Below are 24,647 nucleotides of genomic sequence, written 5' to 3'. Positions count from 1 at the left end.
TTCTCTTAAAATTTCCTGACAGTGGACACATATTTGCTTGATGTCACCAAGAGCAAGAATTACGTTCCAGGAGCTGGGAGGAAAACGACGGGGGCGGTTCCCTCGCCCCCAAGAAGCGGTCCTCGGTTGGCAGAATTTGACAGATGTCTGGGATCTTCGGGGATTTTCCAAGCAGGATGCGGGCGCAGAAGAGGAGGGAAAGGGCGTGAGCTCACGTGACCCAACTCCACTTTCAGGTTTGAGAAGCGGAGCTGCCGGGATAAATACCCATCTGCTACCAATAGATGCTTTCTCTCCCTTGGGCCTGATAAAACAACCCCCAAGTTCCGGGAGGCACGCTTCGAAAATTGTTGGCAAGAAAAAAGTAAGTTCAACTTTTGCCATTTAGCAATGCACTGACAACCTTTTGGGGATCATCACTACTTACGGCTCATACATCTGCTCACCGCTTCCTAAGCCCTCTCCTAACCCTCCCCGAGTTTCAGTTCCACTGTACAGAGAACGCCGAGAGCAACAGTTTGGTGGCGGAGCAACCCGTCTCCGTGGGCGCGCACGCCGCACCGCAGACCTCACACCTCACCCTGGGCTTCGGCTCTCGGTCGGCCCGAAACTCCGGCCGCGGCCCTGGTGTCCCCTGCCCCGGTTCCCTCCCCTTGGACACGGCCCTCGCGCCCGCGGACCCGGTCGCCTCCCCATCCGCCGCAGCGGGTACAGCGCGTCGCCTCCCCAACAAGCGGGGGCGCCGACCGGGCGCATGCGCGCGGCGCTCCCGGGCGTGCCGGCCACACTCCCCCCACCCACTCGGTGAGCTTGTCACTTCCTGCCCTCGCCCCATCTCCGTCCGGGGTCAGTCAGTCGCTCCCTGTCGCTGCCGGAGAGTCTCTGCTTCCCCCTTCCTACGCGCTCCGCGGCGGTAGCTCGGGCTCTCCGGAGGAGGGAACGACAGAGAAAAAGAGAGACTGACTTAATAAAGTTTCCTGAAACAACAACTACCACCGAAAAGGCCCAAGGTGGGGGGAGACCCCCATTCTTCCCCGCCCCTCTCCTAAAGCCTGAGGGACCGTTGCAGGTGGAGCGGCGCTGGAAGGACCCGGGCTGCGGCGGCAGCCGTTGCCCCGGCGAGGGGAGCCTCAGGTCCTACCCGCTCCGGTTCCGGCTCCTTCGGTGGCGGCGGCGGCTGCTGCCGGGCGGTTCCTCCTGTCAACTGCCTCCGCCCGCGCGCCACCCGCCTAGCCACACAGCGCGGAGGACGCCGTAAGCCGCCGCCGCAGTCGCCTCGGCCCGCGGAGGGACGTGGTGAGCTGTGGCGCTTCCGCGTCAGCGCCGGCGGGGACTCTTTGGGAACGCGTCGGGCCCGAGTCCCGGTTCCCTCGCGTGGTCAGCGGAGGCTGCGCCAGGTGGGGCCCGCAGCAGCCTCCCACGCCAGGCTGTCCCCGCGGCTGCCCGGCCTGCCTTCCTTCCTTCCGCCCGCCGGCCCGCCCTAGGAGTTGAGTAAGTTGGGCGCACTTGGTTGTGGGAACGGGGTCTCCGCCAGGGAGACCCCAACGCACGTGCGTAGCGGGAGGGCGCGGCGTGAGCCCGCAGTCGGCGGGAGCGGCACCTCCGTAGTCTCAGAGCCCGGCGGTGCCCGCCGCGCTCCGCGCTCCCTCTCCGCGCGCCCGCCCGGGACGGCGAGGCCGCAGCCGCCCGCGCAGCTGGCCAGGCCTTCGCCCTGCGTTGCGCACCCGAAGCTGCGTTTCCGGGTAGGGCGATGAACCTGTGTGGGGAGTTTGGGCTGCAGGAGGGTTTGTGCGTCTTTCTGTTTTCTTTTCGAGAGGGAGGTGCGGGTCCGTGGAGGGAAAACGGATGGCTGATGATGGGAACGTATCTGGAAAATGCAACCAGTACCCCCCAGGAAGTTCAGGGCGAGTGACGGGTTTGTGCTTCTTTCAACAGCCACGCCGCAATGAAGAGCTTCTTACAGTGAAAGGAAAGTAGGTCGAGTCCACTGAAAATGCCTTTAAGGGACAAATACTGTCAGACTGACCACCATCATCACGGATGCTGTGAACCAGGTAGACCCCTCTTCATCCCCAGTTGCTTTGCCCTCCATCAGAGCCACTCTGCCTTCTCTTTCTTTTTAGTTTTTTTTTCCTCCTGCCCCAGTAGTTATTCTTAAGCAGGCTATAATATTCCCCAGCATAAGCCAGTTATGAAGCTAAAAGCTTGTACAAACAAGAGGTCTCCCCTGCTTGATCCCTTAAAAAAAGTACTGCAAGTGTCACCTTAAATCATTTCCACAAGATCAGTCGCTCAGTCTTTTTTCTTTCTCTTTCAAGGCATCCTGCGGTTAATATACTCCTATGGTCTGTAAGTGTTTAAAACTGAGGAGAAAGGAAAACGTAGAATACTAGATTTGTTGTCCTGAAATTGTTTCACTGAAACTTTAAAAATTAAAAGTTTCTTAGGCATTTTTATCAACAAGTAGTTCTGAAAGTCTAAAAGTGAGTTTAGTTTGGGTTTTAAAAGTTTGTTGAACTCATTGGGAGAATCAGGTTTTGCTAAGTGCAACCTTTAAAAAAATTTCTTGGGCAGAACATATTATATTGCAAAATAAAAGAAAAATCTCTTTATTTAGGTAGAATACATAATTATTTCCAGGGTATTTTATGGAATGAAACTTCCTTTAGTTGAATTTATCATATGAAAAAGTTGTTTTTCGGACTGTCATGAAGAGTAATAGCAAACTTTAATTTGATAAACTTGATATACTGTTGACAGTTTTTTCTACCTAGAACTTTGATATGCTTTATGGCAATCATTAAAAGGTATAACTTAAAAGGGAATCATTGAATGCATACTATCACTAAATCAAATAAAGACTGTGCTATTCTAATTAAAGGCAGATGTTTATCATTATTTTTGACCTAAAAGTTATTAGATTTTTAATGCATTTGCTTGCTTTTTGTTGGAATATTTTAACTGCACTTACGTGCTTGGATTTTTATCACAGTAGAGTTCATTTTAGGTAATTTTCTGATTAATGGAAAAAAATGTCATCAGTAGAAGGGAAGAGCTTCCTTTTAAAGAAAACTTTGCTACAGATGAGGATAAAATTCGTACTACAACCCTATCTCTACTGTACTTTGCTGAGATCAGTAATAACTTACCTCTACTAATAAAACAGGCAATCCTTGGATGGGATCCAGTTTCTATTGAACTGCTTTAACCTGTTTAACTTTCAGGACCCTTTCACATTGCATATTTTGTGTATTTGAACTGCAGATATATCACTTATGTTTTACTGATGTTGAATGGAGTTTGCTAGTTTTGAACTATACAGATGTGAATGCCATTTAAACTCATGTTCCACTGACCTTTTCGTCTAGCTTTTTTTTTCTTTTTTCTGAGAACACTTCTAATCATTGAAATTGAATTAGTTAATGAAACCGTCTTATTTAGGAAGAAATTAATTTGATCATTCATTTCTTTAACAAATTGTTATTGAACACCTATTGAGAGCCAGGCACTGTCGAAGGCAATGGGGATATCAGTGGTGAACCAGACAGATAAGGTCCTTTTTTAATAAAATGTTTGAGTGGGAAGAGATAGACATAAAGAAGTAAACAAAGAAGCTAATTTGTGATTATACCTTTTTTAGTATGTTCTGGTAATGGAAGTTTTCTGAAGACTTTAATGTCTTTTTAAAGATGTTTTCTAGACTTGAACTTTTTAATGTGTATTGAAATGTTTTTGCTTGTTTTTTTTTTTTTTTCTCTCCAACTAGCAGAAACTCGGATAAAATTGTATTAGTTTAAAATTTTCATCATCTTTTACTAGAAACTTTTTCCATGCAGGTTAATTTTCAGACTTATCACGTCAACAGTAGTTACTGTTTCCTTGCCTTCTTAGCTTGAATCAAACTTTCTGAGAATTTTGTTGAATGGAAGGCTAGAAGTTTGTTAACTTATAGGGTAGTTCACTGTCATTATTTTAGGGGAAGGTATATGCTGTGTGGGTAGGATATTTCCAGGACTGAAAGAAATATGTTGTAGTGTGATAGCTTTTAAAAGAGCATGTCCACAGATGGAGGGAAGATGACATAATGTTTAATAAAAATCTGTCCACATTTGGATTATGAATACTGGGTGAGTCTCCAGAGGAGATCGGTATATTCCTGATGAGGCCATTCTGCCTTGAAGAGATAGGTCAATTTATAGTGAAGGGTGGCACTATAATCCTGACGGTGTATGTATTTTCTTAGTTATGTTTTAAGATTTTATTAATAGAAATTTCCAAACCTTCAAAACTAGATGATATGAGGAACTTGATGTAACCATCACACAACTCCATCAGTTGTTGTTACATGGACAATCTCTTTTCTTCGATGTTCTTTCCTCCCCTATTCCCCCAACCACTCTCTCTACCTTCCACCTACTCTCTCTTCCCCTAGTATTTGTAAGCAAGTCCCACACATCGTAAGTAGAAGAATGTTTTAAGGGCCTTGTTTTAAGGGAGGAGAGACTCTTACAAAAGTCAGTGTTATATTCTGGGAAGTGTGTTTTTGGAAGAGTGTAAGGAAAGATGTTCTGAGGATTTGGGATTTTGGTTAGAGAAAGTTTTTTTTGTTAGAGAAAGTTTTTTTTTTTTCCCTAAATGATCATGTAACCTGGGTGGGTCTGATATTGGGAGGATGATAGGATATGTAAGAAGCAATTTTATAAAGTATTAATATAATAAAGTTTTTTAGAGTTGAGAGTATGTTTTCAAGTGAAGGAAGAATTGTTTCTTTAGAGTGGGAGCTACACAGATGTGTATACCAAGTGGTTGTGTCCAGGCACAGCTAAGCTAATCCCGGGCTTATTTTGAATCTTATCTCAGGATGTGTATGTGTTCTGGTGGTAGCAGTGTTCTGAGGGTGATAGGTAAGAATATTTTGCTTTAGCTTTAAAATGAGGTGCTGTCATGTGGAAGTGGAAGTTGGTGTATTTACATAGAAGGTTTTCCGGAACACATTTGTAAATGAAGGAGCTCTAAGGAGAAGAGTCTGTTTTTCCCAGTATCCATCCCTTATTTATTTCGGTTTTTTCATTCTCCAATTCCAGAATTCTTATAACTGATAGAGGGAGACTTTGAAGCATTTAGTTTTTTATAGTTGTGTGGGTTTTCACCCTCTTTTTTGTAGTTATTTCTTTTTTGTAAGTAGTTACCAGTTGCTATAATGTACAAATAGGAGAAATCAATTTATTCAAGTATATGATACTGGTCTGTTTACAAACTTCTGTTTTCCTAAGAGGTTTAATTCTCTTTGATTTTGAAAAAAGATTTTTTAGTTTTTGGTGTCAGGAAAGCAATTGATGGATACATGTTGATGATAGTGATGGTAGAATGTTTATTGAGCACTTACTATGTCCCAGATTCTGTTTTAAGCAGTTGACCTGCATTAGCTTATTTAACCCCTATACAACCCTGTAATTTAAGTACTTCGAAAATCTCTATTTTAGATCTGAGAAAAGAGAAATCAGAGAGTTTAATTTGCCCTAATTGTATCTAGTAAATGGCAGAAAAAGAATTTAAACACAGACAGTCCAGGTCTGGATTCTTATGTTATTAATCACTGCAGTTAGTGCCAATGTCAGACATTCTCAAAATGAGTGTGTGTGTGTGTGTGTGTATGTTCTTAATTAATCTAAAATACACCTAAATTAATTAATTTAGAGGCAATTTTGCTGTGTTGCCCAGGCTGGAGTGCAGTGGCGTGATCACAGCTCACTGCAACCTCTCTGCCTGCCGGACTCAAGTGATCCTCCCAGCTCAGCCTCCCAAGTAACTGGGAGTACAGGCATGAGCCACCATGCCTGGCTAAGTTTTGTATTTTTTGTAGAGATGGGGTCTTGCCATTTTGCCAGACTGGTCTTGAACTGCTGGGCTCAACTAATCCTCCTGCCTCAGCCTCCCAAAGTGCTGGGATTACAGGCCTGAGCCACTGCACCAGGCCAAGTGTCTCTTAAAATTGGGGAAAATTTGCTTGATGAAATGAGTTGGTGCCAAAACATCATTCTTCTTGTTTGTGTACACTGAGCACTAAATTTGAAGCATAAAGGAGAATCTAAGCCTGTATCTATATACATAATACAGTAGGCTAGTTTAGCCCCCTTATCAGAAAGCTAAGTACTGTCCAAGCCTAAACCCTGAAGCAAGAGTAGCACACAATGTTGAAATCACCCTTCATTTCTCCTCACCCTAAGCAGATGGTCCTGCGTTACGATGGTCATAGTTGAGTAGAACATTATAGCATATTTAAAAAAGAGATAATTAAAATGGTCAGTTTTTCTCCATGACAACCATCTCTATTTGATAACTGATGAAGAAACCTAGTTTTCCTTTTCTTTTGCCTTTATTCATATTACTGTAATTTAGTATGTATCTATACTACAAATCTGAGAATCTTGGGAATTAGGGATAATATAAACCTCTTTATGTAAAAATGAAATTTTTAATTTTTAAAATGGAAAGATTAGTTTTACTTACTGTAAAAATGTGTCCTTTCTAAAATGCATACTTCTAAAAACCAGACTCTGAAGCAGCATTGAAGTGTGAGGCAGAAAGCAAACATCATCCCTGAAAATCCACCCTAACAGCATTTGTACATATACAGAAATATATATTAAATTTATAAATTTCTGCATGTACCTATGTATTAATGTAAATAGGATCATATTCTATAACCTGTGTTTGTTGCTTAACAATTATTGCCATGCTTTGTTGTGAATACACATAGAACTAGCTCATCCTTTCTAACAGCCATGAAAAAGTCTGTTCTATGGACATTTCATAGTTTATTTAATCTGGTCACTATTAAGAGACTTTTAAGTTGTTTGAAATTTCTCTCAATTATATACAGTGCTGCAGAGCATTACAGTGAACATTATTCTGCATCCATCATTGTGCACTTGTTCAGTTATTTCTTTAGGCAGTGATTTTTGACATTTTGCTCATAAATATCCAGAGTTATACCAGATTATCCAAAGGATTTTGGAATGGTTTATGAAGTGCGGCTAGGCCACCATTGCCTTAGAATTTTGATTAAATGTAGTGGTTCCTCTTCAAGGGGAATAAAAAGGCAAACATGAAGAATGTGTACTAAATAATACTAAAATAGTAAAGTCTTTGTATTGAAACCTAATATCTAGCTTTAAGTAGCCTTAATTTAGCTTTTAATGGAGAATAGTTTTAGTTTTTTTCTCCATTGTTTCATTTTGCCTTACAAAGATGATGGTTAATTACATGTATATCTACATATTATATATATGTGTGTGTGTGCGGGCACAAGTGTGATTATCCTTAATGTAATTGTAGAAAGCCATTGTTTTACTTTAATAGTAAATGATTTAAATAACCCTTTTTTTGTGGGGATTGGGGTGGGTGTTTGTCTTCCATGTAGTTTATATCCTGGAACCTGGAGATCCTCCTTTGTTACAGCAACCACTACAGACATCCAAATCTGGTATTCAGCAAATAATTGAGTGCTTTCGATCAGGTATGAATGTTTTAGGATGTATTTTTCAATCTTCACATAGTAGTTAAAAACTACCTAGAAGTCCTTAGAAGTAATTTTTAAAAAACATTAAAATGTATATGTTAGCTTTCTTTATAGAATATTTAAAATTTTCATATTTTAAAAAAGTGGATGTATAAATATTGACTTGATCTAGAGATTATTCTTCAGTACTATATATGGTATATTAATTTTAAAATATATTTGTTTAGTATGATTTAAAGAAATATATTATGTGGTGTATTTTCTGGTAAAGCACTTCTTAAAGATCCATTGATATCTTGTGGCATGTTTTGTGTAAACTCTCAAAAGGCAGTAAATTATTCTGGGTGTTCATGAGCTTTGGTACAGTAGATTACTTAGAGTGTCTGAGATGTCACTTGTTCTAAATTAATTACCTTATTTATGTTTATGTGATTCGCCTTCTTCTCCCTAACCCTTGAGTTTGTGGAGTTTTGGTATCTTTAATAGAGCACAAGATAGAAGAAAGACAGTATTCCCGCCCTGATAATCTTCAGATACATTTGCTTAGATTTTATTTTCGTTAGCTGATAATAAGAATTAGCTTTATAATAAATATAATTGTGTAATTGCAATCCAGTGTTTTAAAATAAGTGTTACTTAAAACATGTAAAATGATTGGGAACTGTTAGCACCCCTATGTTATCAGTAAGATGTTAGGTTGCTGTGATTCCTATAATCCACTTGGCCACCCCTTGTATATTTGGCTTCTCTGACATTGCAGACTATTCATTCAAATGTGAACAAGCAAATAAATATGACTGATGAACACTTAGAGGATTAGAATACCTCGTCATTATTTTAAATCTTAACTACCTTAATGAAAAATTTCTCAGGTTCAAAGGAAAAAATGATTCATATGTAACTACTTGTTTTGTATTCATGAGAAATTTTTTGAGATGCTTGTTTCTAAATTGTTATAAAGGGGGAATCATATATTTGCTTTACTTTAGGATTCTAAGAAATAGAATCTAAATTAAAACATTTATTTTTTTCTCTGACTCTCCAAAAGATCCATTTCTTAGACTTTTCATCTGTAGTACTCATGGCATTGCTTTTATCTATATTTAATTTAGGAAGTATTGAGTGTATACCAAGTGCCTATCCTTATATTGGATGGTGGTACAAACTGTTTTAGGGATTTTTTTGTTGTTTGATTTTTACTTTTGATAATTAATTGCACTCGACTAACAGATAATTTATAGGTCAAATTTTGTTGTGATAAGTTCAATTAAAATAGAATTTTACTTATTAGGGACAGTATTTATATTTCTGGCATAACAGAAAAAATAGTATATCTGTTTGTTTTAGCTACTTTTAGAATAGAGTTTTAAAGGGTTTTTTTGGTTCTTTCTCATACCATGGAAATGAGAGCAATAGCTTTTCATATTTAGTAATATTACTTGTTATAGGTTTATTTTTAAAAATTCTTAATTTGGAATTAATGAAGTTATACTGTGTTAGTTTATTATAGTGTTTTTTTATTAAGAAGTTAGAATTAGTTAAGTCATAAGTGCTTTGACTTGTTAAAAAACTGTCTTTTGACAAGAACCTGTACCCAAAATCTGTGGGGGTACAGAATTAAAAAAGATTTTTGGAGTCTTTTTTAGAAGGCAGATATTTAAAAATTAAATTAATTATTTTCTTATTGTGTTGTGATCATATCTGTTCTCTGTTTTTTGTCGTATTTTTACTCTCTTAGCTAAAGAAGTGAGGCAGTGAAACAGGTAATTTGAAATGGTGCAATTCCAAAGCCATTTTATGTTGATGTTTTGAATTGCATTCCTTTTAAAATGATATCAGCAAATTTGCCTTTTGAGTTATATTTTATTCAGGCAAATTCTGAAAATACTATTATTTTAATTTTCTGAGTACACAACAGTTAAAGTTAGAGGTGATTTAGAAATATGCTGAGTGGTACAAAGAAACTAATTTTGGATTAAAAAATTATTTTACTTCATTACTGTATCCTGTAACTAAGTAATTTTAATATCTTCAAGATAGTAATCTGTTGCATTTCTGGTTAATCTAATGTGTACTATGGTAGCCTTTCTGTAGCACTAAGGCATTTAAGTTGACACTAAAACCTTGGGAGAATGGTACGGAAATCTGGACTGTATGACTTGGGGACAAAGATCCCTTCTAGCTCTGAGGCTCTGTTCTTCCTATTCCACTCTACTCCCAAGTACACCCTCAATGACTCATCTATTTCTAGACTCTTTCCATTACAATTAGGTCACATACATTGCATTTAAAGAACTATCCTGGTGGTGCTATATATCTTTGACAGATATTTGAAGATAGAACCCTGAAGTCCATGCTTTTGCTCTTGTTAACCTATAGAGTATAAATCAGTTAAGTCATAACAGGGTATAAATCAGGTTGAACAGTAGTAACATGTTAGGTTATCTACCTTTATCTTCAAGCTCAGATAGTTATCTTCAGCTGCTGTATCATCTGCTTTTATGTCTCACCTTCTGCCTACACTGGGCTGTCTATGACCAGGTATTAATTCCTATGCAAGCTAGAAGTTCATAAAAGGTTCTGTCTTATGAAGGAGTTGACTCATTTTTAATGTCCACCACTCCATGTGTGCTATACTGACTGCTTGACCAGTTTTAACTCATCCTGTTTGCCTGATACTTCAGCTTTTGCTTTGAACTGTTTTCTTGGATTGAAATGACAAATTCTTACGGACTTCTGGTATCCCTTTATTAGTCTGCTTAACTTGCAAATTTAAATTAAATGGGTTTTTCTTTTTATAATAAGTAATACATGTCTGTGATTTTAAATAGTAAAGTACAGAAGGGTATAGAGGAAAAAATAAGTTTCTATACTATTCTGTTCTTCAGTTCCCCTTTGCTCAGGCAACACTGCTACATGGTTTATGTGTCTTCTTCCAGAGACCTTTTGTACGTATACAAACATACATCCCTCATTTTCTTCTTAACACGAATGGTAGCTGACTCTGCATACTCTTGTGTACCTTTGCTTTATTAACTGTAGAGTCAACTATTGTTGGTATCAGTCAATAGATAGATCCCTCATTTTTTAGGAAGCCTGTGTGTTTTGCAGCTGCAGTTTTTCCTCTTGGAAATTCCTGATGATTGGCTGACTTGAGGCCTGCTGTTTGCTCGGAACCACTGGTTTCTTGTACTACCTTGACTGTGCCTTACCCTTGGTGTAGTCTTGCTTTAGCTGTGTTGTCCTGCTAGGATCATGTTTGTAATTTGGTGTCTTCAAATTTCCCTCCTCTCTATAACACTTTCAGTTTATCTTCCTTCCTCTTTGACCTCTCTCCCCAAACCAAAACAAAATTTTAAATAGCAGATAAAAAGTGTACTACCTTTACATGTCTATTAAATGTCTTTTATGTGTTTATTAAATTGGTTTAGTTGAGTTCAGTATTCTTTCAGAATCTCTTAGTTGTCTGCTAGAGGCAAAGGAACTATGGAATGCCCCTATGGTTAGACAGAGAAAAATGAGGGGAAAAGAGAAGGATAATAATTTTGTATGGTGTTCAAGACTGGTCTTTAATATGAAGCTGACATCTTCTTTTTAAATTCTTGAAATATATAATATTGTAAGAAGAGAAATGTATAATTTGTAGAAAAAAGATTCTACATGTAGAATATGTTAGAGCAATACATGCGGGGAACTCTTTTTTTGACTCAGGGAGGAATAAATTGTAGCTTTAATAGTATGGTAATGAAAAATGAGAATTAGCTTCATGTGATGTTTGCTGTCATTGTCTTTCTAAATTTGGGTTTGGTCATTTAACTTAGGCTTTTTTTTTTCCTCCTTAAAACAACTTTAATTGCAATTGGTTTAATCTCTGACTGAATGGTGATGCTTCAGTCCTGATTCTGAAGGCAAAGCGTAGGGTGGACATGATTTTTCTGAGGTACATAGGAGAATGCAATACTTATGATGGCTTTTTCTTTTTTTGTTGTTACATAGCAGTTATAGGAAATTTAAAATGGGACTAGTTTTTTTTTTTTTTTTTAATAAGAAAAAAGTAGATTTGGTTTTCCTTACATTCATATTCAAAGCATGTCATCTGGTGTTACGTTCCCAAGACAACAGCTGTTTATATTGGTCTGTGAGTTTCTCAGCGGGGGTAAGACTGTATCTTTCATATTTCCAGTGAGTAACAGTGAACCTGGTATTTAATATGTGCTCAGTAAGTGTTTGTTAGATTAAACTAAAAGATTCCCAAAGTAGGTGCCGCCATAAGATAATTTTATTCTACTTATAAGTTTATTGTGGTATGTGGCAGTGCTGTGTAATGAACACATATATATATATTTTAACCAACCCTTATAGGTGATAGTTTTAGGACAAAACTTTCAATTTCTTAAGTTTTCTTTGTATCTTTGAATCCTTATGTTAAGGATGATCAATAAGAAATTTCCTTCAGGAGTTGTGATGAGGAACGTACATTTATTTGCTTGTAGTGTTTGGATGATATTGTAATTAAGTGGTCATCCTAAAGAAGATTGAATTTATGTTTGAGCCAATAGTAAGCAAGCAGTATTCCATTTAAGAAACATTCTTGTCATCACTTAAAATGGGCATTGACCAAAATGTCAGTGCATTAAGAAAATGAAACTTTATCTTTGTCTAGCATAGAAGAGTTAGAATTAATATTGTCATATTGTAATGTGACTGCCACCCAACCTAATGTAAAATTGAATACTGATTCCTTTTGAAAACATGTTTTAAACATTTTCATCAGTACATGCAGTGCACTTGCTATTAAAGAATAACACAAGATAAACCCTTGATGAAGTTTAAGTAGTTTTTATTGAGCACCTATTATGTGTGAAAATCTGGAATATATATAGTCATTAATCTTTAGCTATCAAAAGCCTTTCCTTTGGAGGGCTGGATGTTTGAAAGGTACTGATCTATGTAAGCAGTAAATGGTGATTTCTAAGATAATTTAAAACCCTAAGGCAAGAAAGAGAGCAATATAGGAAAAGAAGGAAGTCAGCATGGCTGTCTGTTTCTCAGCATCAAGAGCTGTGGAGGAACTTTATGTTGCTGTCTAGATGACCGTGTCTGTTGTCTCAGGTGACAGGAAGTTTTAGCTATTGACAGAGGCACTTACAGTTGGCTGTGTCCAATTGTAAGTGAGCAGAGCAATCAGAAAATTGTAGCTGACTTTGAATAAAGTCATTCCGTCTCCATGGGAAAAAATAACAAAATCTTAAATGGTGACTGAAGCTAAGGGAAAAACTTTTATTATCTGTTTGTGGACTGAGACATACCTTATTTTTCTCATTTGTTAAATATGTAAGTGGAATTAGAAAAGTTTTAAAGTCTCATTTTTGACTCCTCAGTTAACATAGATTTAAAAAATCTTATTTTTAGAGAAGGTTTTTTTTATACATAGAGCTCTGTAGTATTTCGTTTAGCAAATGTCAGTCATACATTATCCTGAGGGCTGGGGTGATGGTGAGCATCAGAGTTATCTTCTCTGTTCTAATCTTCCAGTTTAATGGGGATATGGAAAAGTAATTAATTACAAAATTGTGGATAAGCTAGTATAGGTGTCTAGTGTGCTATGAGAGTGTAGGTGAAGGATTTTTAACCAACAACAACAACAACAACAACAAAAACAAGAAGTTGATTATTGAAGGCTTCCTGGAGGAAGTGACATCTATACTGGGATCTGAAGGATTATTAGAAGTGAATTAGATCAGGAAAGTGGGAGAACGTTATAGTCAGAGAGGATAAAACATAGGTGAAGGCCTGAAAAGTGAGGGAAAGGGAACATTTGGTGTATCTGTGGACCTGAAAGAAATCTGGACTGCTTGGATCAACAATAACACACTTTGTCTCCCTCTCCCTCTCTCTCTCTCTCTGTGTGTGTGTGTGTGGAGAGGGGGTGGCGGGGGTAAGGGGAAGCATTTGTGATTGATAATTAAGATTGATTAGTTAAGGTTAGAGGCAAACACTTTTTTTTGGATGTTTATTGAGAATAAATATACAATCCCTACTGAATATAACTAACTGTATAATTAGGACTAGCTAAGAAACTGATCGCCTCTTTATTTTTCTGTGATTGAAAACCTGGTAGGCAAAGTGATATGTCTGATTTAGGGATGTAGTCTTATATTTTACACTTGACTATTTTTTATGTATAACCTTATGTTGTTTACAGACTGATTACTTTATGCTTTAAATCTGCAGCCATGTACATGTATCCTATTTAAATCTTAAGTTGAATTCTTAAGTTAAACCTAGTTCACATGTTTTGGCGTTCCTCTTCAATCTTTTTTGACTATCCTTAAAGGCAGAACTGAATCTGTTTTATGGGTCCAGCAGGTTTTGTAGTTTAGAATCAGTGTACAAAAGTTTCCTGTTTTCTTCCCACTGCTACTACACTCACCTACACTTCCTGAGAACTATATATAGGTCAGTTAGAGAGGCTGAGCCAAAGCATTTTCTAAAATCAGTCTACCTCTCATAGTTTGTCACTCACTTATGAAGTTAACTATGAACTAAAGATATTAGCAGTCCGTTGCCAGGATATTTTGTAATGTGAAATGGACTTCAGAAATATATATATGAGAATTTACTTTTATGTAAAGAAAAACACTCAGGCTATTCTCTGAATCTTTTTAAATTTATGTTTTCAGATTTTGTGGTAATAAGGACTAGTGGAGTAAACATAGATTTGGATTTGGGAAATGGTAGAAATTATTTTATTCTATACATTTTTTCCAGTAGAAACTCAAGTATATAATTTCCCTGGGATTTAGGTTCATATTTTCTTTAATAATTCTTCAACTTAGGTTTGGTTAGGTTTGTTCTATTTTACAACATGAGTAAACCAAAGTACAAAGATTATAAAGCTTTTTAAGGTCACAGAAGTAGATAATATCAGATTTGGAATCTCTCAAGACTTAGTAAAGTTGTGATAACCTGGTAACTTTTTTGCAGTAGAATTTTGAATGCTTGGATCAACAATAATTCTCTCCCCCACCCCGTGTGTGTATGTTGGGGTAGGGGAAATGATTTATCATCGTTTTCAAAATGATAAAATACACTTCAAAGATTAAATGTAAACAGATTGCAAAAGATTGAATCTGAGCTATTTAACTTTTATAGACCCTATTATATTAATTATTCTTCTAAGATAGTTGATACTCTTTAGTAGTCCCAGTGCTTATTAAATGGTTAAATGCTTCTTAAATGACACAACACTTTGCACCTCGACAGTCTTAAGGGTATTTTTCAGGGTACTTGGGTCTTTTCCTGTTCAAGTCAATATATTGTCATTTAAAAAAATTTTTAATTTGAGGAAAGTAAAGGTACATTAATTAGTAAAGTACTGCAGATCAGTTTTGCCACCTTACCTGTGGCAAAGAGCTGTAGGAAAATAGTGACTAAGGACCTTTCGTTTGTATTTTATTTCTGATGGATGTTTTTATTTTAAAGATCGGGTGCTTTTTGCCATTTATTTTTTCTCTGCCTAAAGATATTCTTTCATAGTACTTAGATTCCATAGATTAATAGCGTTTCTTCAACAAATAGTTTTTGAGCATGGTAAGAACTGAATATGTTACACTTGTAAATAAGGCTTATTCTTGGCTGCTTTGGAGTGTATAATCTATAGAGAAGATAGGCATTAAACTAGTGATTATGTCAATAATTAATTGTAATTGGGGTGTTTTAAGGGAGAAAGGCTTTGAATGAATTTATGGTGCTGTCAAGAGGCGTAAGCAAAGTTCAAAATTATGTCTCACTATGGACAAAGATTCTCTATTCTGTAGAGAATCATGTTAAATAGCCATAATCCCATGTTGGCCCAGAACCTGAAGTAATTTGAACTGAATTTAAAAAGAAAAGTCACAGGCAATCCTGTCATACAGTTTTGACTTTCTTTAAGGAATCAGGGGAAAATGTATTGAAAAACTCCTTGCTTACTTCCTTATACAGAAAAGAGCTTGAAAGAACCAGCCAAAAAGTTTGCCAGGGAATAATGGGGGAACATTTAATTTTTCTGCCCTACTCCAAATCTATTAAATCAGAACCTCTAGGGGAGGGCTGTGCACATCTTTATTCCCAGCTCATTGTAATGATTAACCTCATGTCGGAACCACTGCCTTGGGATATATCAAGAATTAATTGGCTGCTGAAGTGGGAACGAAGCATCAATTTTAGTTGTCCTGATTTCCAAATGATAGTAGAGTTTTGCTTAGAATTTAGTCTATAACGTAGTTCTAAATATACTGTGGTAGAAATTGGCAATGCCTATATTTTGTTTTCAAAGAGTAACTGCACTTTTGGTCTGTCAACAGTGTAGTCCAGTTTAAAAGTGCATGTTAAAGTTACCTTTTGTGTTAAGTTTTTCTTTTCTTTTTTCTCTCAGGAACTAAACAACTTAAGCATATTTTATTAAAAGATGTGGACACTATTTTTGAATGTAAGTTATGCCGCAGTCTCTTCAGAGGATTACCAAATTTAATTACCCATAAAAAATTCTACTGCCCACCAAGTCTCCAGATGGATGACAGTAAGTTTTTTTCATATATTCAGTTATGCATTTTGCAGCTAAGTATTCTTATACTGCAACTATACATTTGCATTAAAATGGTATCTAGTTACTGATAATTTGATAATGATGTCTAGTTACAGATAATTTTTAGGTGGAGATGGAGAATAAAATTAAATACTTGACTCAATGTTACATTCAGTTTCTTAGGTACTTTCATATCAATACTTTCCACTTGGGTTTTCCTAAAGATGACATTTAAGAGATTAGATTTAAGAGGATATTTATTTGTATTAAAATATTGGATATTGTTTTAGAATGTTTATATGGGCCATAAATAGATATTTCTTTTTACTCCTTTTTTCTTTAACAACTTGCAACCAGATGTGATTGATCACTTATTTAGATTTCCCTTAAGTAAATGAGAAAGTTGGGAATAAAGAACAAAGAATGAGGTAAATTTGTTCATTTCTTGGGAATGGTGGAGAGCATCAAAAAGTCTTTATTAATCTTCCTAGTGTTTTCTAGGTCTTGATTTGAAGATCAGTTTTGTTCTCAGAAAAATTTATATAAGTCATTTTCTCAGAAATTACATTATGTTACAGGCTAACTTGAGATCCAGTATAACTTTATGTGATAAAGGCAGATAGCAGACTAATATAAAGTCTTTCTGGAATAGAATGTTTGTTTTGAATGCAGTATATTGTCTTTGTGTGATTAAGCTGGCAATATGTCTGATGGTATTTTTTTTCTTTAAAGAATTAATGTAAATTAAAATTCAGTATTGGGTTACCTTATTATTTCTTGTTTAGGGATTTAACTCTTTGTTGACTCACAAAATATAGAACTTACTTTGTCAGTCTGATACCATAGATGCATTGTGGATTCTGTGCATTTTTCAACATAACCGTTTTGGGATCGGTATGAAATGCAATCTCCAAATAAGTATGGCTTTAATTGTAATGAAGCTGGCTTAAAGTATATTACAGAGCATTGATTAAATAAAAATTTTATATTTACCTGGAAATTTTTCCTACTACTATTTGATCTTTCTATTCTCTCATTGAGATATAAATTAAAAAGCAGTCTGTAGAGATTCATTCCAAATCTAAACTTTAAATTAAAATACTAGTAGAAAATTAGTTTGTCTTTAGGTAGTTATTTATTTTTTAGTTGTAGAGTTAACTTATAGAGTGAAATGGATAAATGGATTTGCTAGATTATTGTGCACTTGTCTTGGCAATACTCATTCTAGAAATACTTTTGTGAAAGTATTTTTCTTATAGACACGACTTTATTCATCTTAAAAAGCAGATGATAGATTAGAAGAGCTATAATGAATCACTTCCTGATTGGTATAGATACCAGATTTGGTACTAAATTTGTAGCTAGATTTTAGAGTAGTAATACGTGGAACCCTAACCAGTGTTAGACAACTCTGTTACGATAGGATAGTTGATTGCCTATAGAGGGTGTAATTATTGTACAAGGAAATAAAATTACCTACGGTTTTTAAATAAATCTGTATAGTTTTTAATCATTTGTTTTAGTAAAATTGTGTCATGTTAAGAAGACGTGTAATAGGACTGAGTTTAGCAAATACTTCTACACATCATCCCATTTATGTTTATGTATTTTATTACAAATCTTTCATTTTCATAAGATGCTCAAATAGATTAGATTAGACTATTATGGATTAAGCTAATAGGAGTGCTGTTATGTTTTCTAAAAAATACCATTTTTGGTTATGTAGTAACATTTTTATGCTGTTTTATCAATCTTGAGTTATGAGAATTTGAGTTGCCTTTGCTAGTCTAAAACGTTCAGACTAAATATGAAATATCATTATTTAGGACACTTAAGTGCTTATATATTTTATATTAAGTGCATTTGAAGCAAAAGTAGTCCTTCAGATTATATATGTTCCTTAACATTTTTGTGTATCATGATGAGAATTTAAATTAAAGGAAATTTTAGTTTAATACTAGTTTTTGTCTTTGTAGAATATTGAAAAGTAGATAATGCTCTTATAAAAATAAACTGGTAATATAATAGATTCTGAGAGGTTCATATATCTTAAAATATTAGAGGGCTAGAGCAAGCTAATTACTTCAGATTAAAATGTTGTTTTTTCCTTAACAGACCTTCCTGATGTAAATGATAAACAAAGCCAAGCCATAAATGATCTCCTAGAAGCCATATATCCAAGTGTGGACAAACGAGAATATATTATTAAGCTAGAACCCATAGAAACTAATCAAAATGCAGTGTTTCAATATATTTCGAGGACTGATAATCCTATTGAAGTCACAGAGTCAAGCAGTACTCCTGAACAAACCGAAGTTCAAATACAGGAAGCTAGCACTGAACAGTCAAAAACAGTACCGGTTACAGATACAGAGGTGGAAACTGTAGAGCCCCCTCCTGTTGAGATTGTTACAGATGAAGTTGCACCTACATGTGATGAACAACCTCAGGAGTCGCAGGCTGACTTGGAAACTTCTGACAATTCTGATTTTGGTCACCAGTTGATATGTTGTCTTTGTAGAAAAGAATTCAATTCTAGACGAGGTGTTCGCCGTCACATTCGAAAAGTACACAAGAAAAAGATGGAAGAACTAAAAAAGTACATTGAAACACGAAAGAATCCAAACCAGTCCTCTAAAGGACGCAGTAAGAATGTTCTAGTTCCATTAAGTAGGAGTTGTCCAGTATGTTGTAAATCATTTGCTACAAAAGCGAATGTAAGGAGGCATTTTGATGAAGTTCATAGAGGACTAAGGAGGGATTCAATTACTCCTGATATAGCAACAAAGCCTGGGCAACCTTTGTTCCTGGATTCTATTTCTCCTAAAAAATCTTTTAAGACTCGAAAACAAAAGTCGTCTTCAAAGGCTGAATACAATTTAACTGCATGCAAATGCCTCCTTTGCAAGAGGAAATATAGTTCACAAATAATGCTTAAAAGACATATGCAAATTGTCCACAAGATAACTCTTTCTGGAACAAACTCTAAAAGAGAGAAAGGCCCTAATAATACTGCCAACAGTTCAGAAATAAAAGTTAAAGTTGAACCAGCAGATTCTGTAGAATCTTCACCCCCTTCCATTACCCATTCTCCACAGAATGAATTAAAGGGAACAAATCATTCAAATGAAAAAAAGAACACACCGGCAGCACAGAAAAATAAAGTTAAACAAGACTCTGAAAGCCCTAAATCAACTAGTCCGTCGGCTGCAGGTGGCCAGCAAAAAACCAGGAAACCAAAACTTTCAGCTGGCTTTGACTTTAAGCAACTTTACTGTAAACTTTGTAAACGTCAGTTTACTTCCAAACAGAACTTGACTAAACACATCGAGTTGCACACAGATGGAAATAACATTTATGTTAAATTCTACAAGTGTCCTCTTTGCACTTACGAAACTCGTCGGAAGCGCGATGTGATACGACATATAACTGTGGTTCATAAAAAGTCATCTCGTTATCTTGGGAAAATAACAGCCAGCTTAGAGATCAGAGCTATAAAAAAGCCTATTGATTTTGTTCTAAATAAAGTGGCAAAAAGAGGCCCTTCGAGGGACGAAGCAAAACATAGTGATTCAAAACATGATGGCACTTCTAACTCTCCTAGTAAAAAGTATGAAGTAGCTGACGTCGGTATTGAAGTAAAAGTCACAAAAAACTTTTCTCTTCACAGATGCAATAAATGTGGAAAGGCATTTGCCAAAAAGACTTATCTTGAACATCATAAGAAAACTCATAAGGCAAATGCTTCCAATTCACCTGAAGGAAACAAAACCAAAGGCCGAAGTACAAGATCTAAGGCTCTTGTCTGGTGAGGAACAGTTACAGAGTTTTGCTTTTTTCCCCCCATCGAACTAAAAAAAAAAATCATTTGACCATAATTTATAGCTGGTTCCATTTTAACACGTTTGCTTCCATATATCTCATGGCAATGGGAACTGCAAGAGTAATGTGCATATTGCATTTACCTCTTCAGTGACCTTTATTCCAGTGGCTTGGGAACAAAAGTTAACTTCAGAACTTATCTTCCACAGGACAATGCAATTAGTTATAGGTAGATGGCACAGGGTCAGTGCTTTCCTTTTAATGTTGTAAAATATATACATTTATATTGGCTTATGTTTACAATAGAAGTCTTCTGTTTAACTAACTTTGCACAGGTTTAATTTGATTCAGTGACTTAGTCTACTAATTAATGAATTGTAGGAAAGTTAAATATATTAGAATGAACTTGTGAAGGCGATAATTATAGGAAAAAATATTTTGAGGCACTGTAATTATTGTAAAAATTAATCTGTGACGGCTAAATAAAGTGCTGCACTCAGAAAAAAAATCCCCAAATTGAATTAAAAATGATTAGCATTTATCATTTACTTTTAACATAGTGCTTCCAGGCAAAGGGGGAAAGTTGGTAAATAGAAGTTTGGATTTTTTTTCCTTCTCCTTGGGAGTGTGTGTTAGTTACTGTTTTTTAGTTTTGATCTATGGAAACAATGCTTATTTAGGTTTCAGATGCTCTTATTTTTCCCTCTCTTTTTTAATAAACTTTTTGGTGATAATTTTAACATAGTTAATATTGTTAACTAGGGTTTTTTTGTGGTTGTGCATTGTAAGAAAAGTAAAATTAAAATTCATATTTGGAAGAAAGAAAAATACTGCTTTTTTTTTTTTTTTTTTTTTTTTTTTGAGATGGAGTATTCCTCTTGTTGCCCAGGCTGGAGTGCAGTGGTGCGATCTCGGCTCACTGCCTCCTCCGCCTCCTGGGTTCAAGCAATTCTCCTGCCTCAGCCTCCCAAGTAGCTGGGATTACAGGCATGAGCCACCAGGCCTGGCTAATTTTGTATTTTTAGTGGAGATGGGGTTTCATCGTGTTGGTCAGGCTGATCTCAAACTCCTGACCTCAGGTGATCTGCCCACCTCAGCCTCCCAAAGTGCTGGGGTTACAGGCATGAGCCACCCCACCCTGCCAAAAAATACTACTTTAAAGAAGTTTTGGAACAAACGGAGATTTTTTAAAAATGCAATATAAAATGAGTAGACTCGCTATACTTGTTTTCGCAAGTCTATATATATTTTAAAAGTTCACCTTCTGTACCTGTGTCCCTTGTATTAAGGCATTTAATGTATTTAATGAGTATTAAATTAGTTTCAGATTCAGGTTCTAAAGCAAAATACTAGTTTGAGTGCTGTGTAGGTCAAATGTTGTGGTTTGATTATCACACATTTTTTTATCTGTGTGGAAAACTTGAGGTGAAACCATCTTTTAGAAGTAATTTACTGTTGCGTAATTTTAAAAACAAGGTTTTATTAGTAAACTCAAAAGTGTTCATTTATTCCCATTTCTCCTCAGATAACTTCAAGTGATGTACGAAAAGGTTTGGAGTTCATTTTTGTGGAAAGACTTTAAATTGGTGTTAGAACCACTAAACATCTTCAAATGGTACTAAGAGGAAAAAACAGAGAAACATTTTTCTAAATATTCAACTATAACTGCTGTTTTCTGACTAAAATATAACCATCTAACCACTTGTTTCTAAGGCACTGCCTATTCCAGCACTTTCAAGTAGCTGTGACATTACATGTTGTCATCACAGTCCATCAGCTAACCGCCCTTGACCTTGTGCATTTGGTCTACAGTTTCTACAAAAATGTTACAAATTTTGTTCTCTAAACAATTTGTTGATTAAGTGATCAACAACCTGAAGAAAATATCAATTTTTAATTGACAAAGACTTTATATCTTAGTGATTTTAGTTTTATTTCACTTTATTTGGCAACATTTTCATCTGAATTGTATAGATATATGATTTTCTAGTGAGTATATGTTAGGAACAAAAGACAAAATAGTATCAGCACATTATAAATATTTAGCTTACTAAATATTTGTAATTATTTTTACATCCATTTATTTCTAGCTTGTTCTCCAGCACTTAAGTGTTTGAAAGTTTCATCCTAAAATATATACTACAGGAAAGTTCCAGTTCATTTTCATGCATGGATTATTATTACATTTTTCACTTGTAAATGTAGGTTTTTATGAAAATTAAACATTCCCCTATTTTTCTTTAAATTTTATACAAAGCACTTTAATGATAGATGCAACCTTATTTTTCAGTTCCTATTTTTTTAAAGACCACACATTTACTAATGTTAATATAAAGGTAATAAATAGCTTACTGATATTTTATGGATGCAGACAATCCATGCACAACCACTTCTTATGATACTAGTTTATTTCCTTAAATATTGCTACAAAAGGAAGATGCGGGTGTAAGCCCTGATTTTTTTTTCTCCCAAGAAAAATCTTAAAGGACCACTTTAGATAATATTTGATTCCTACTGTAAAATTTAGAAAATGATTAATTCTTGTCCATTTTTGTAATCAAGATTTTAGGAAAAACAGAAATACATCTATCTTTATGAAATTTTGGGCAGGTTTTTGTGTATCAATATTTTGTACTTTTTAGGGAATATTTTATTTTTTAGTTATTTGTGTCAAATTATAATTATAAAAGGTACAGCAGAAAATATACCATGTTTTTATATAGGTTCACACCTGTACTTAGGAGGGACCCTGTCCATCTATATACTTTTTGTATAAAATTTTAAAATGTTAAAGATCCACAAGATCTTAATAAAATGATTCTATAGCTAGAAAAACATTTACCTTCCCAGTGCTTTGCACTAAAATATACTGTGAAAGGAAACTAGAAAGACTGTAACTATTGCTGGAAATGTTCTATATTGAATGTACATGCTCTTGTTGGAAAAATGTACTATATGTGATGGAAATAAACCAGACTCGAAGTTATTTCAGCTAAATGTGCTTCAGCAAAGGTGCATTGGTTGAAACTTAAATGTTTTATTATCAAATTTAAACTTATTCAGTGACTATGAGCAGCTACACTTGAATTATATTCTGATAGTTTTATTTCTAAGAAATAGAGTAATAATTTCTCTTTAATTTAAAAACGGATTTACTTTCCAACATATTGAAAATTTGTACTTATAGATCTAACTTTAATAACTAATAGTATAATATATTTAGGGAACTAAATGTGTAGGTGGGTATTTCATTTATAAGCCATCTTCATTAGTTGCACATTATTAAACCTATATGTTTGACTTTTGCAAGGTGTTATCTTTTATGCATTCCTACACACAAGACATATTCCAAAGATATTTTCCAGATAAATGCGGATAACCCCTGAAAAGATATGAGGATTCCTAAAAAGCTTGGGGTTGCTCTTTGCAGCATCCTCTCATTTGTATGCCAGCCTTTTCCTCTCTGCTTGCTTGTTAAATACTATAGAGAAGAAAGAAAAATTGATGTTGGAGGTGGGGAGCCCATTGCTAGAATTCCCTTACTCTACCCACCTGTTTCTACAGGACCATTCACAGTATGTCGCCTCTGTAGTAATTCTGGGGCCACAGAATAGGAATCTACAGGAGGAAATAAATGAGAGTTCTAGGGCTGTCAAAAGATTTCATCTGGGTCATGTAGGAAAAATAGCACTGTGTCAGTACTTGCCTAAATTAGAGAGATTGGAAACATCATAATAGCTGGATTAATTGATAATGGCATATGTAAGAGAAGCTGAACTAGGACCAGTTTAGAAAGGTAGAACAAACAAGTGGCCAGAAAGTATTGTTCTTTGTATTCCTTTCTGGTCTTCATCCTTCTTGATTTGACTTGAGCTCTGTCGTTTCAGGGGCTCAGGCTTAAGGCTCTTGAGAAGAGGCCTAAGAAGTTTGTGCGGGAAGCTTTTCTGCATGTAGGCTACGTAAACACATATTTAGGTGACTTTTTATTGTTATAGTGAGGATTAAAGCACACAAAGAGCCATCATAAACTGCTTATTTTATATAAGACCTATCTGGCTATAAATTGTATCTACCTTTGCTGCTATTTGATCAGTTAAGAGTTTTCCTATAGAATTCAACTTACCATCCTTCCTAAAGATGCCTTCCATTCCTAAGTGTGGTGGAAGAGGAGAGACAACAGGTGTAGGTTGCACTTCAACTTCATAAGTTTGAATAGTACAAATGAGAGCTGAAGTATAGCTGACATTGGGCAGATGTTCACTAGACATACCTTGAATACACAACAACCATTTTTTTTGTTTGTTTATGTCTCCATTCCCTCCCCCTCCCCTTTACTCTTTAAGAAGAAAATCTTGGAAGAATGTATGCATTACCCATTCTTAGGTTTTAGTTTTTTGCCTAGTTTTGTATATATGAATTAAGTTTTTGGTTGACACAGGTTGCTTTAGTTGTTGAAATGTACCTTCACATTTTTTAGGAACATATTATATTACTTTATGGTCAATAAATAGTCTGTTGTACTTAGTTTGCATTAAAGAGCCTATGGATGCAGTAGTGGGGAGTTAATGATTTTGCTATGGCATGAGGCTGTGGGTATAGAAAGAGGAGTTTCCCTATAGGTGTTATGGCAGATACATGTGGAGATAGGTACAAGTGGCTATCATTTCCTGTTGTGAAGTTGCAAAAGATCTCTTCAAACAGCGTGACTTCTGAAAATGAGATAGAGATGCTTCA

At 35.9% G+C, this 24,647-nt stretch overlaps 1 protein-coding gene across 6 annotated transcripts in view; it reads left to right on the top strand.

The window, feature by feature from the left end:
* Positions 1–234: 234 nt before the first annotated feature.
* Positions 235–24,647, top strand: part of ZNF800 (zinc finger protein 800) — a 49,156-nt gene continuing 24,743 nt past the window's right edge. The window contains exons 1-6 of one of the 6 annotated variants that reach the window (XM_074035937.1): positions 235–364; positions 1,936–2,054; positions 7,424–7,519; positions 15,942–16,085; positions 18,207–19,899; positions 21,439–23,218. In XM_074035937.1, coding sequence (XP_073892038.1) covers positions 1,994–2,054; positions 7,424–7,519; positions 15,942–16,085; positions 18,207–19,899; position 21,439 — 1,995 coding nt within the window. In that variant the 5' untranslated portion in view covers positions 235–364; positions 1,936–1,993 and the 3' untranslated portion in view covers positions 21,440–23,218. Of the gene's footprint in view, positions 365–839; positions 1,492–1,935; positions 2,055–7,423; positions 7,520–15,941; positions 16,086–18,206; positions 20,742–21,438; positions 23,219–24,647 lie in introns of those variants that run through there. The other 5 variants (XM_005550677.5, XM_045388443.3, XM_045388442.3 and 2 more) reach the window with 5 other exon arrangements.

The sequence above is a fragment of the Macaca fascicularis genome, chromosome 3 (assembly GCF_037993035.2).
Source record: "Macaca fascicularis isolate 582-1 chromosome 3, T2T-MFA8v1.1".
NCBI classification, from domain to species: domain Eukaryota; kingdom Metazoa; phylum Chordata; class Mammalia; order Primates; family Cercopithecidae; genus Macaca; species Macaca fascicularis.
Note: the sequence above shows the minus strand (reverse complement) of the source record. Positions and strands in the feature narration are given on the sequence as shown.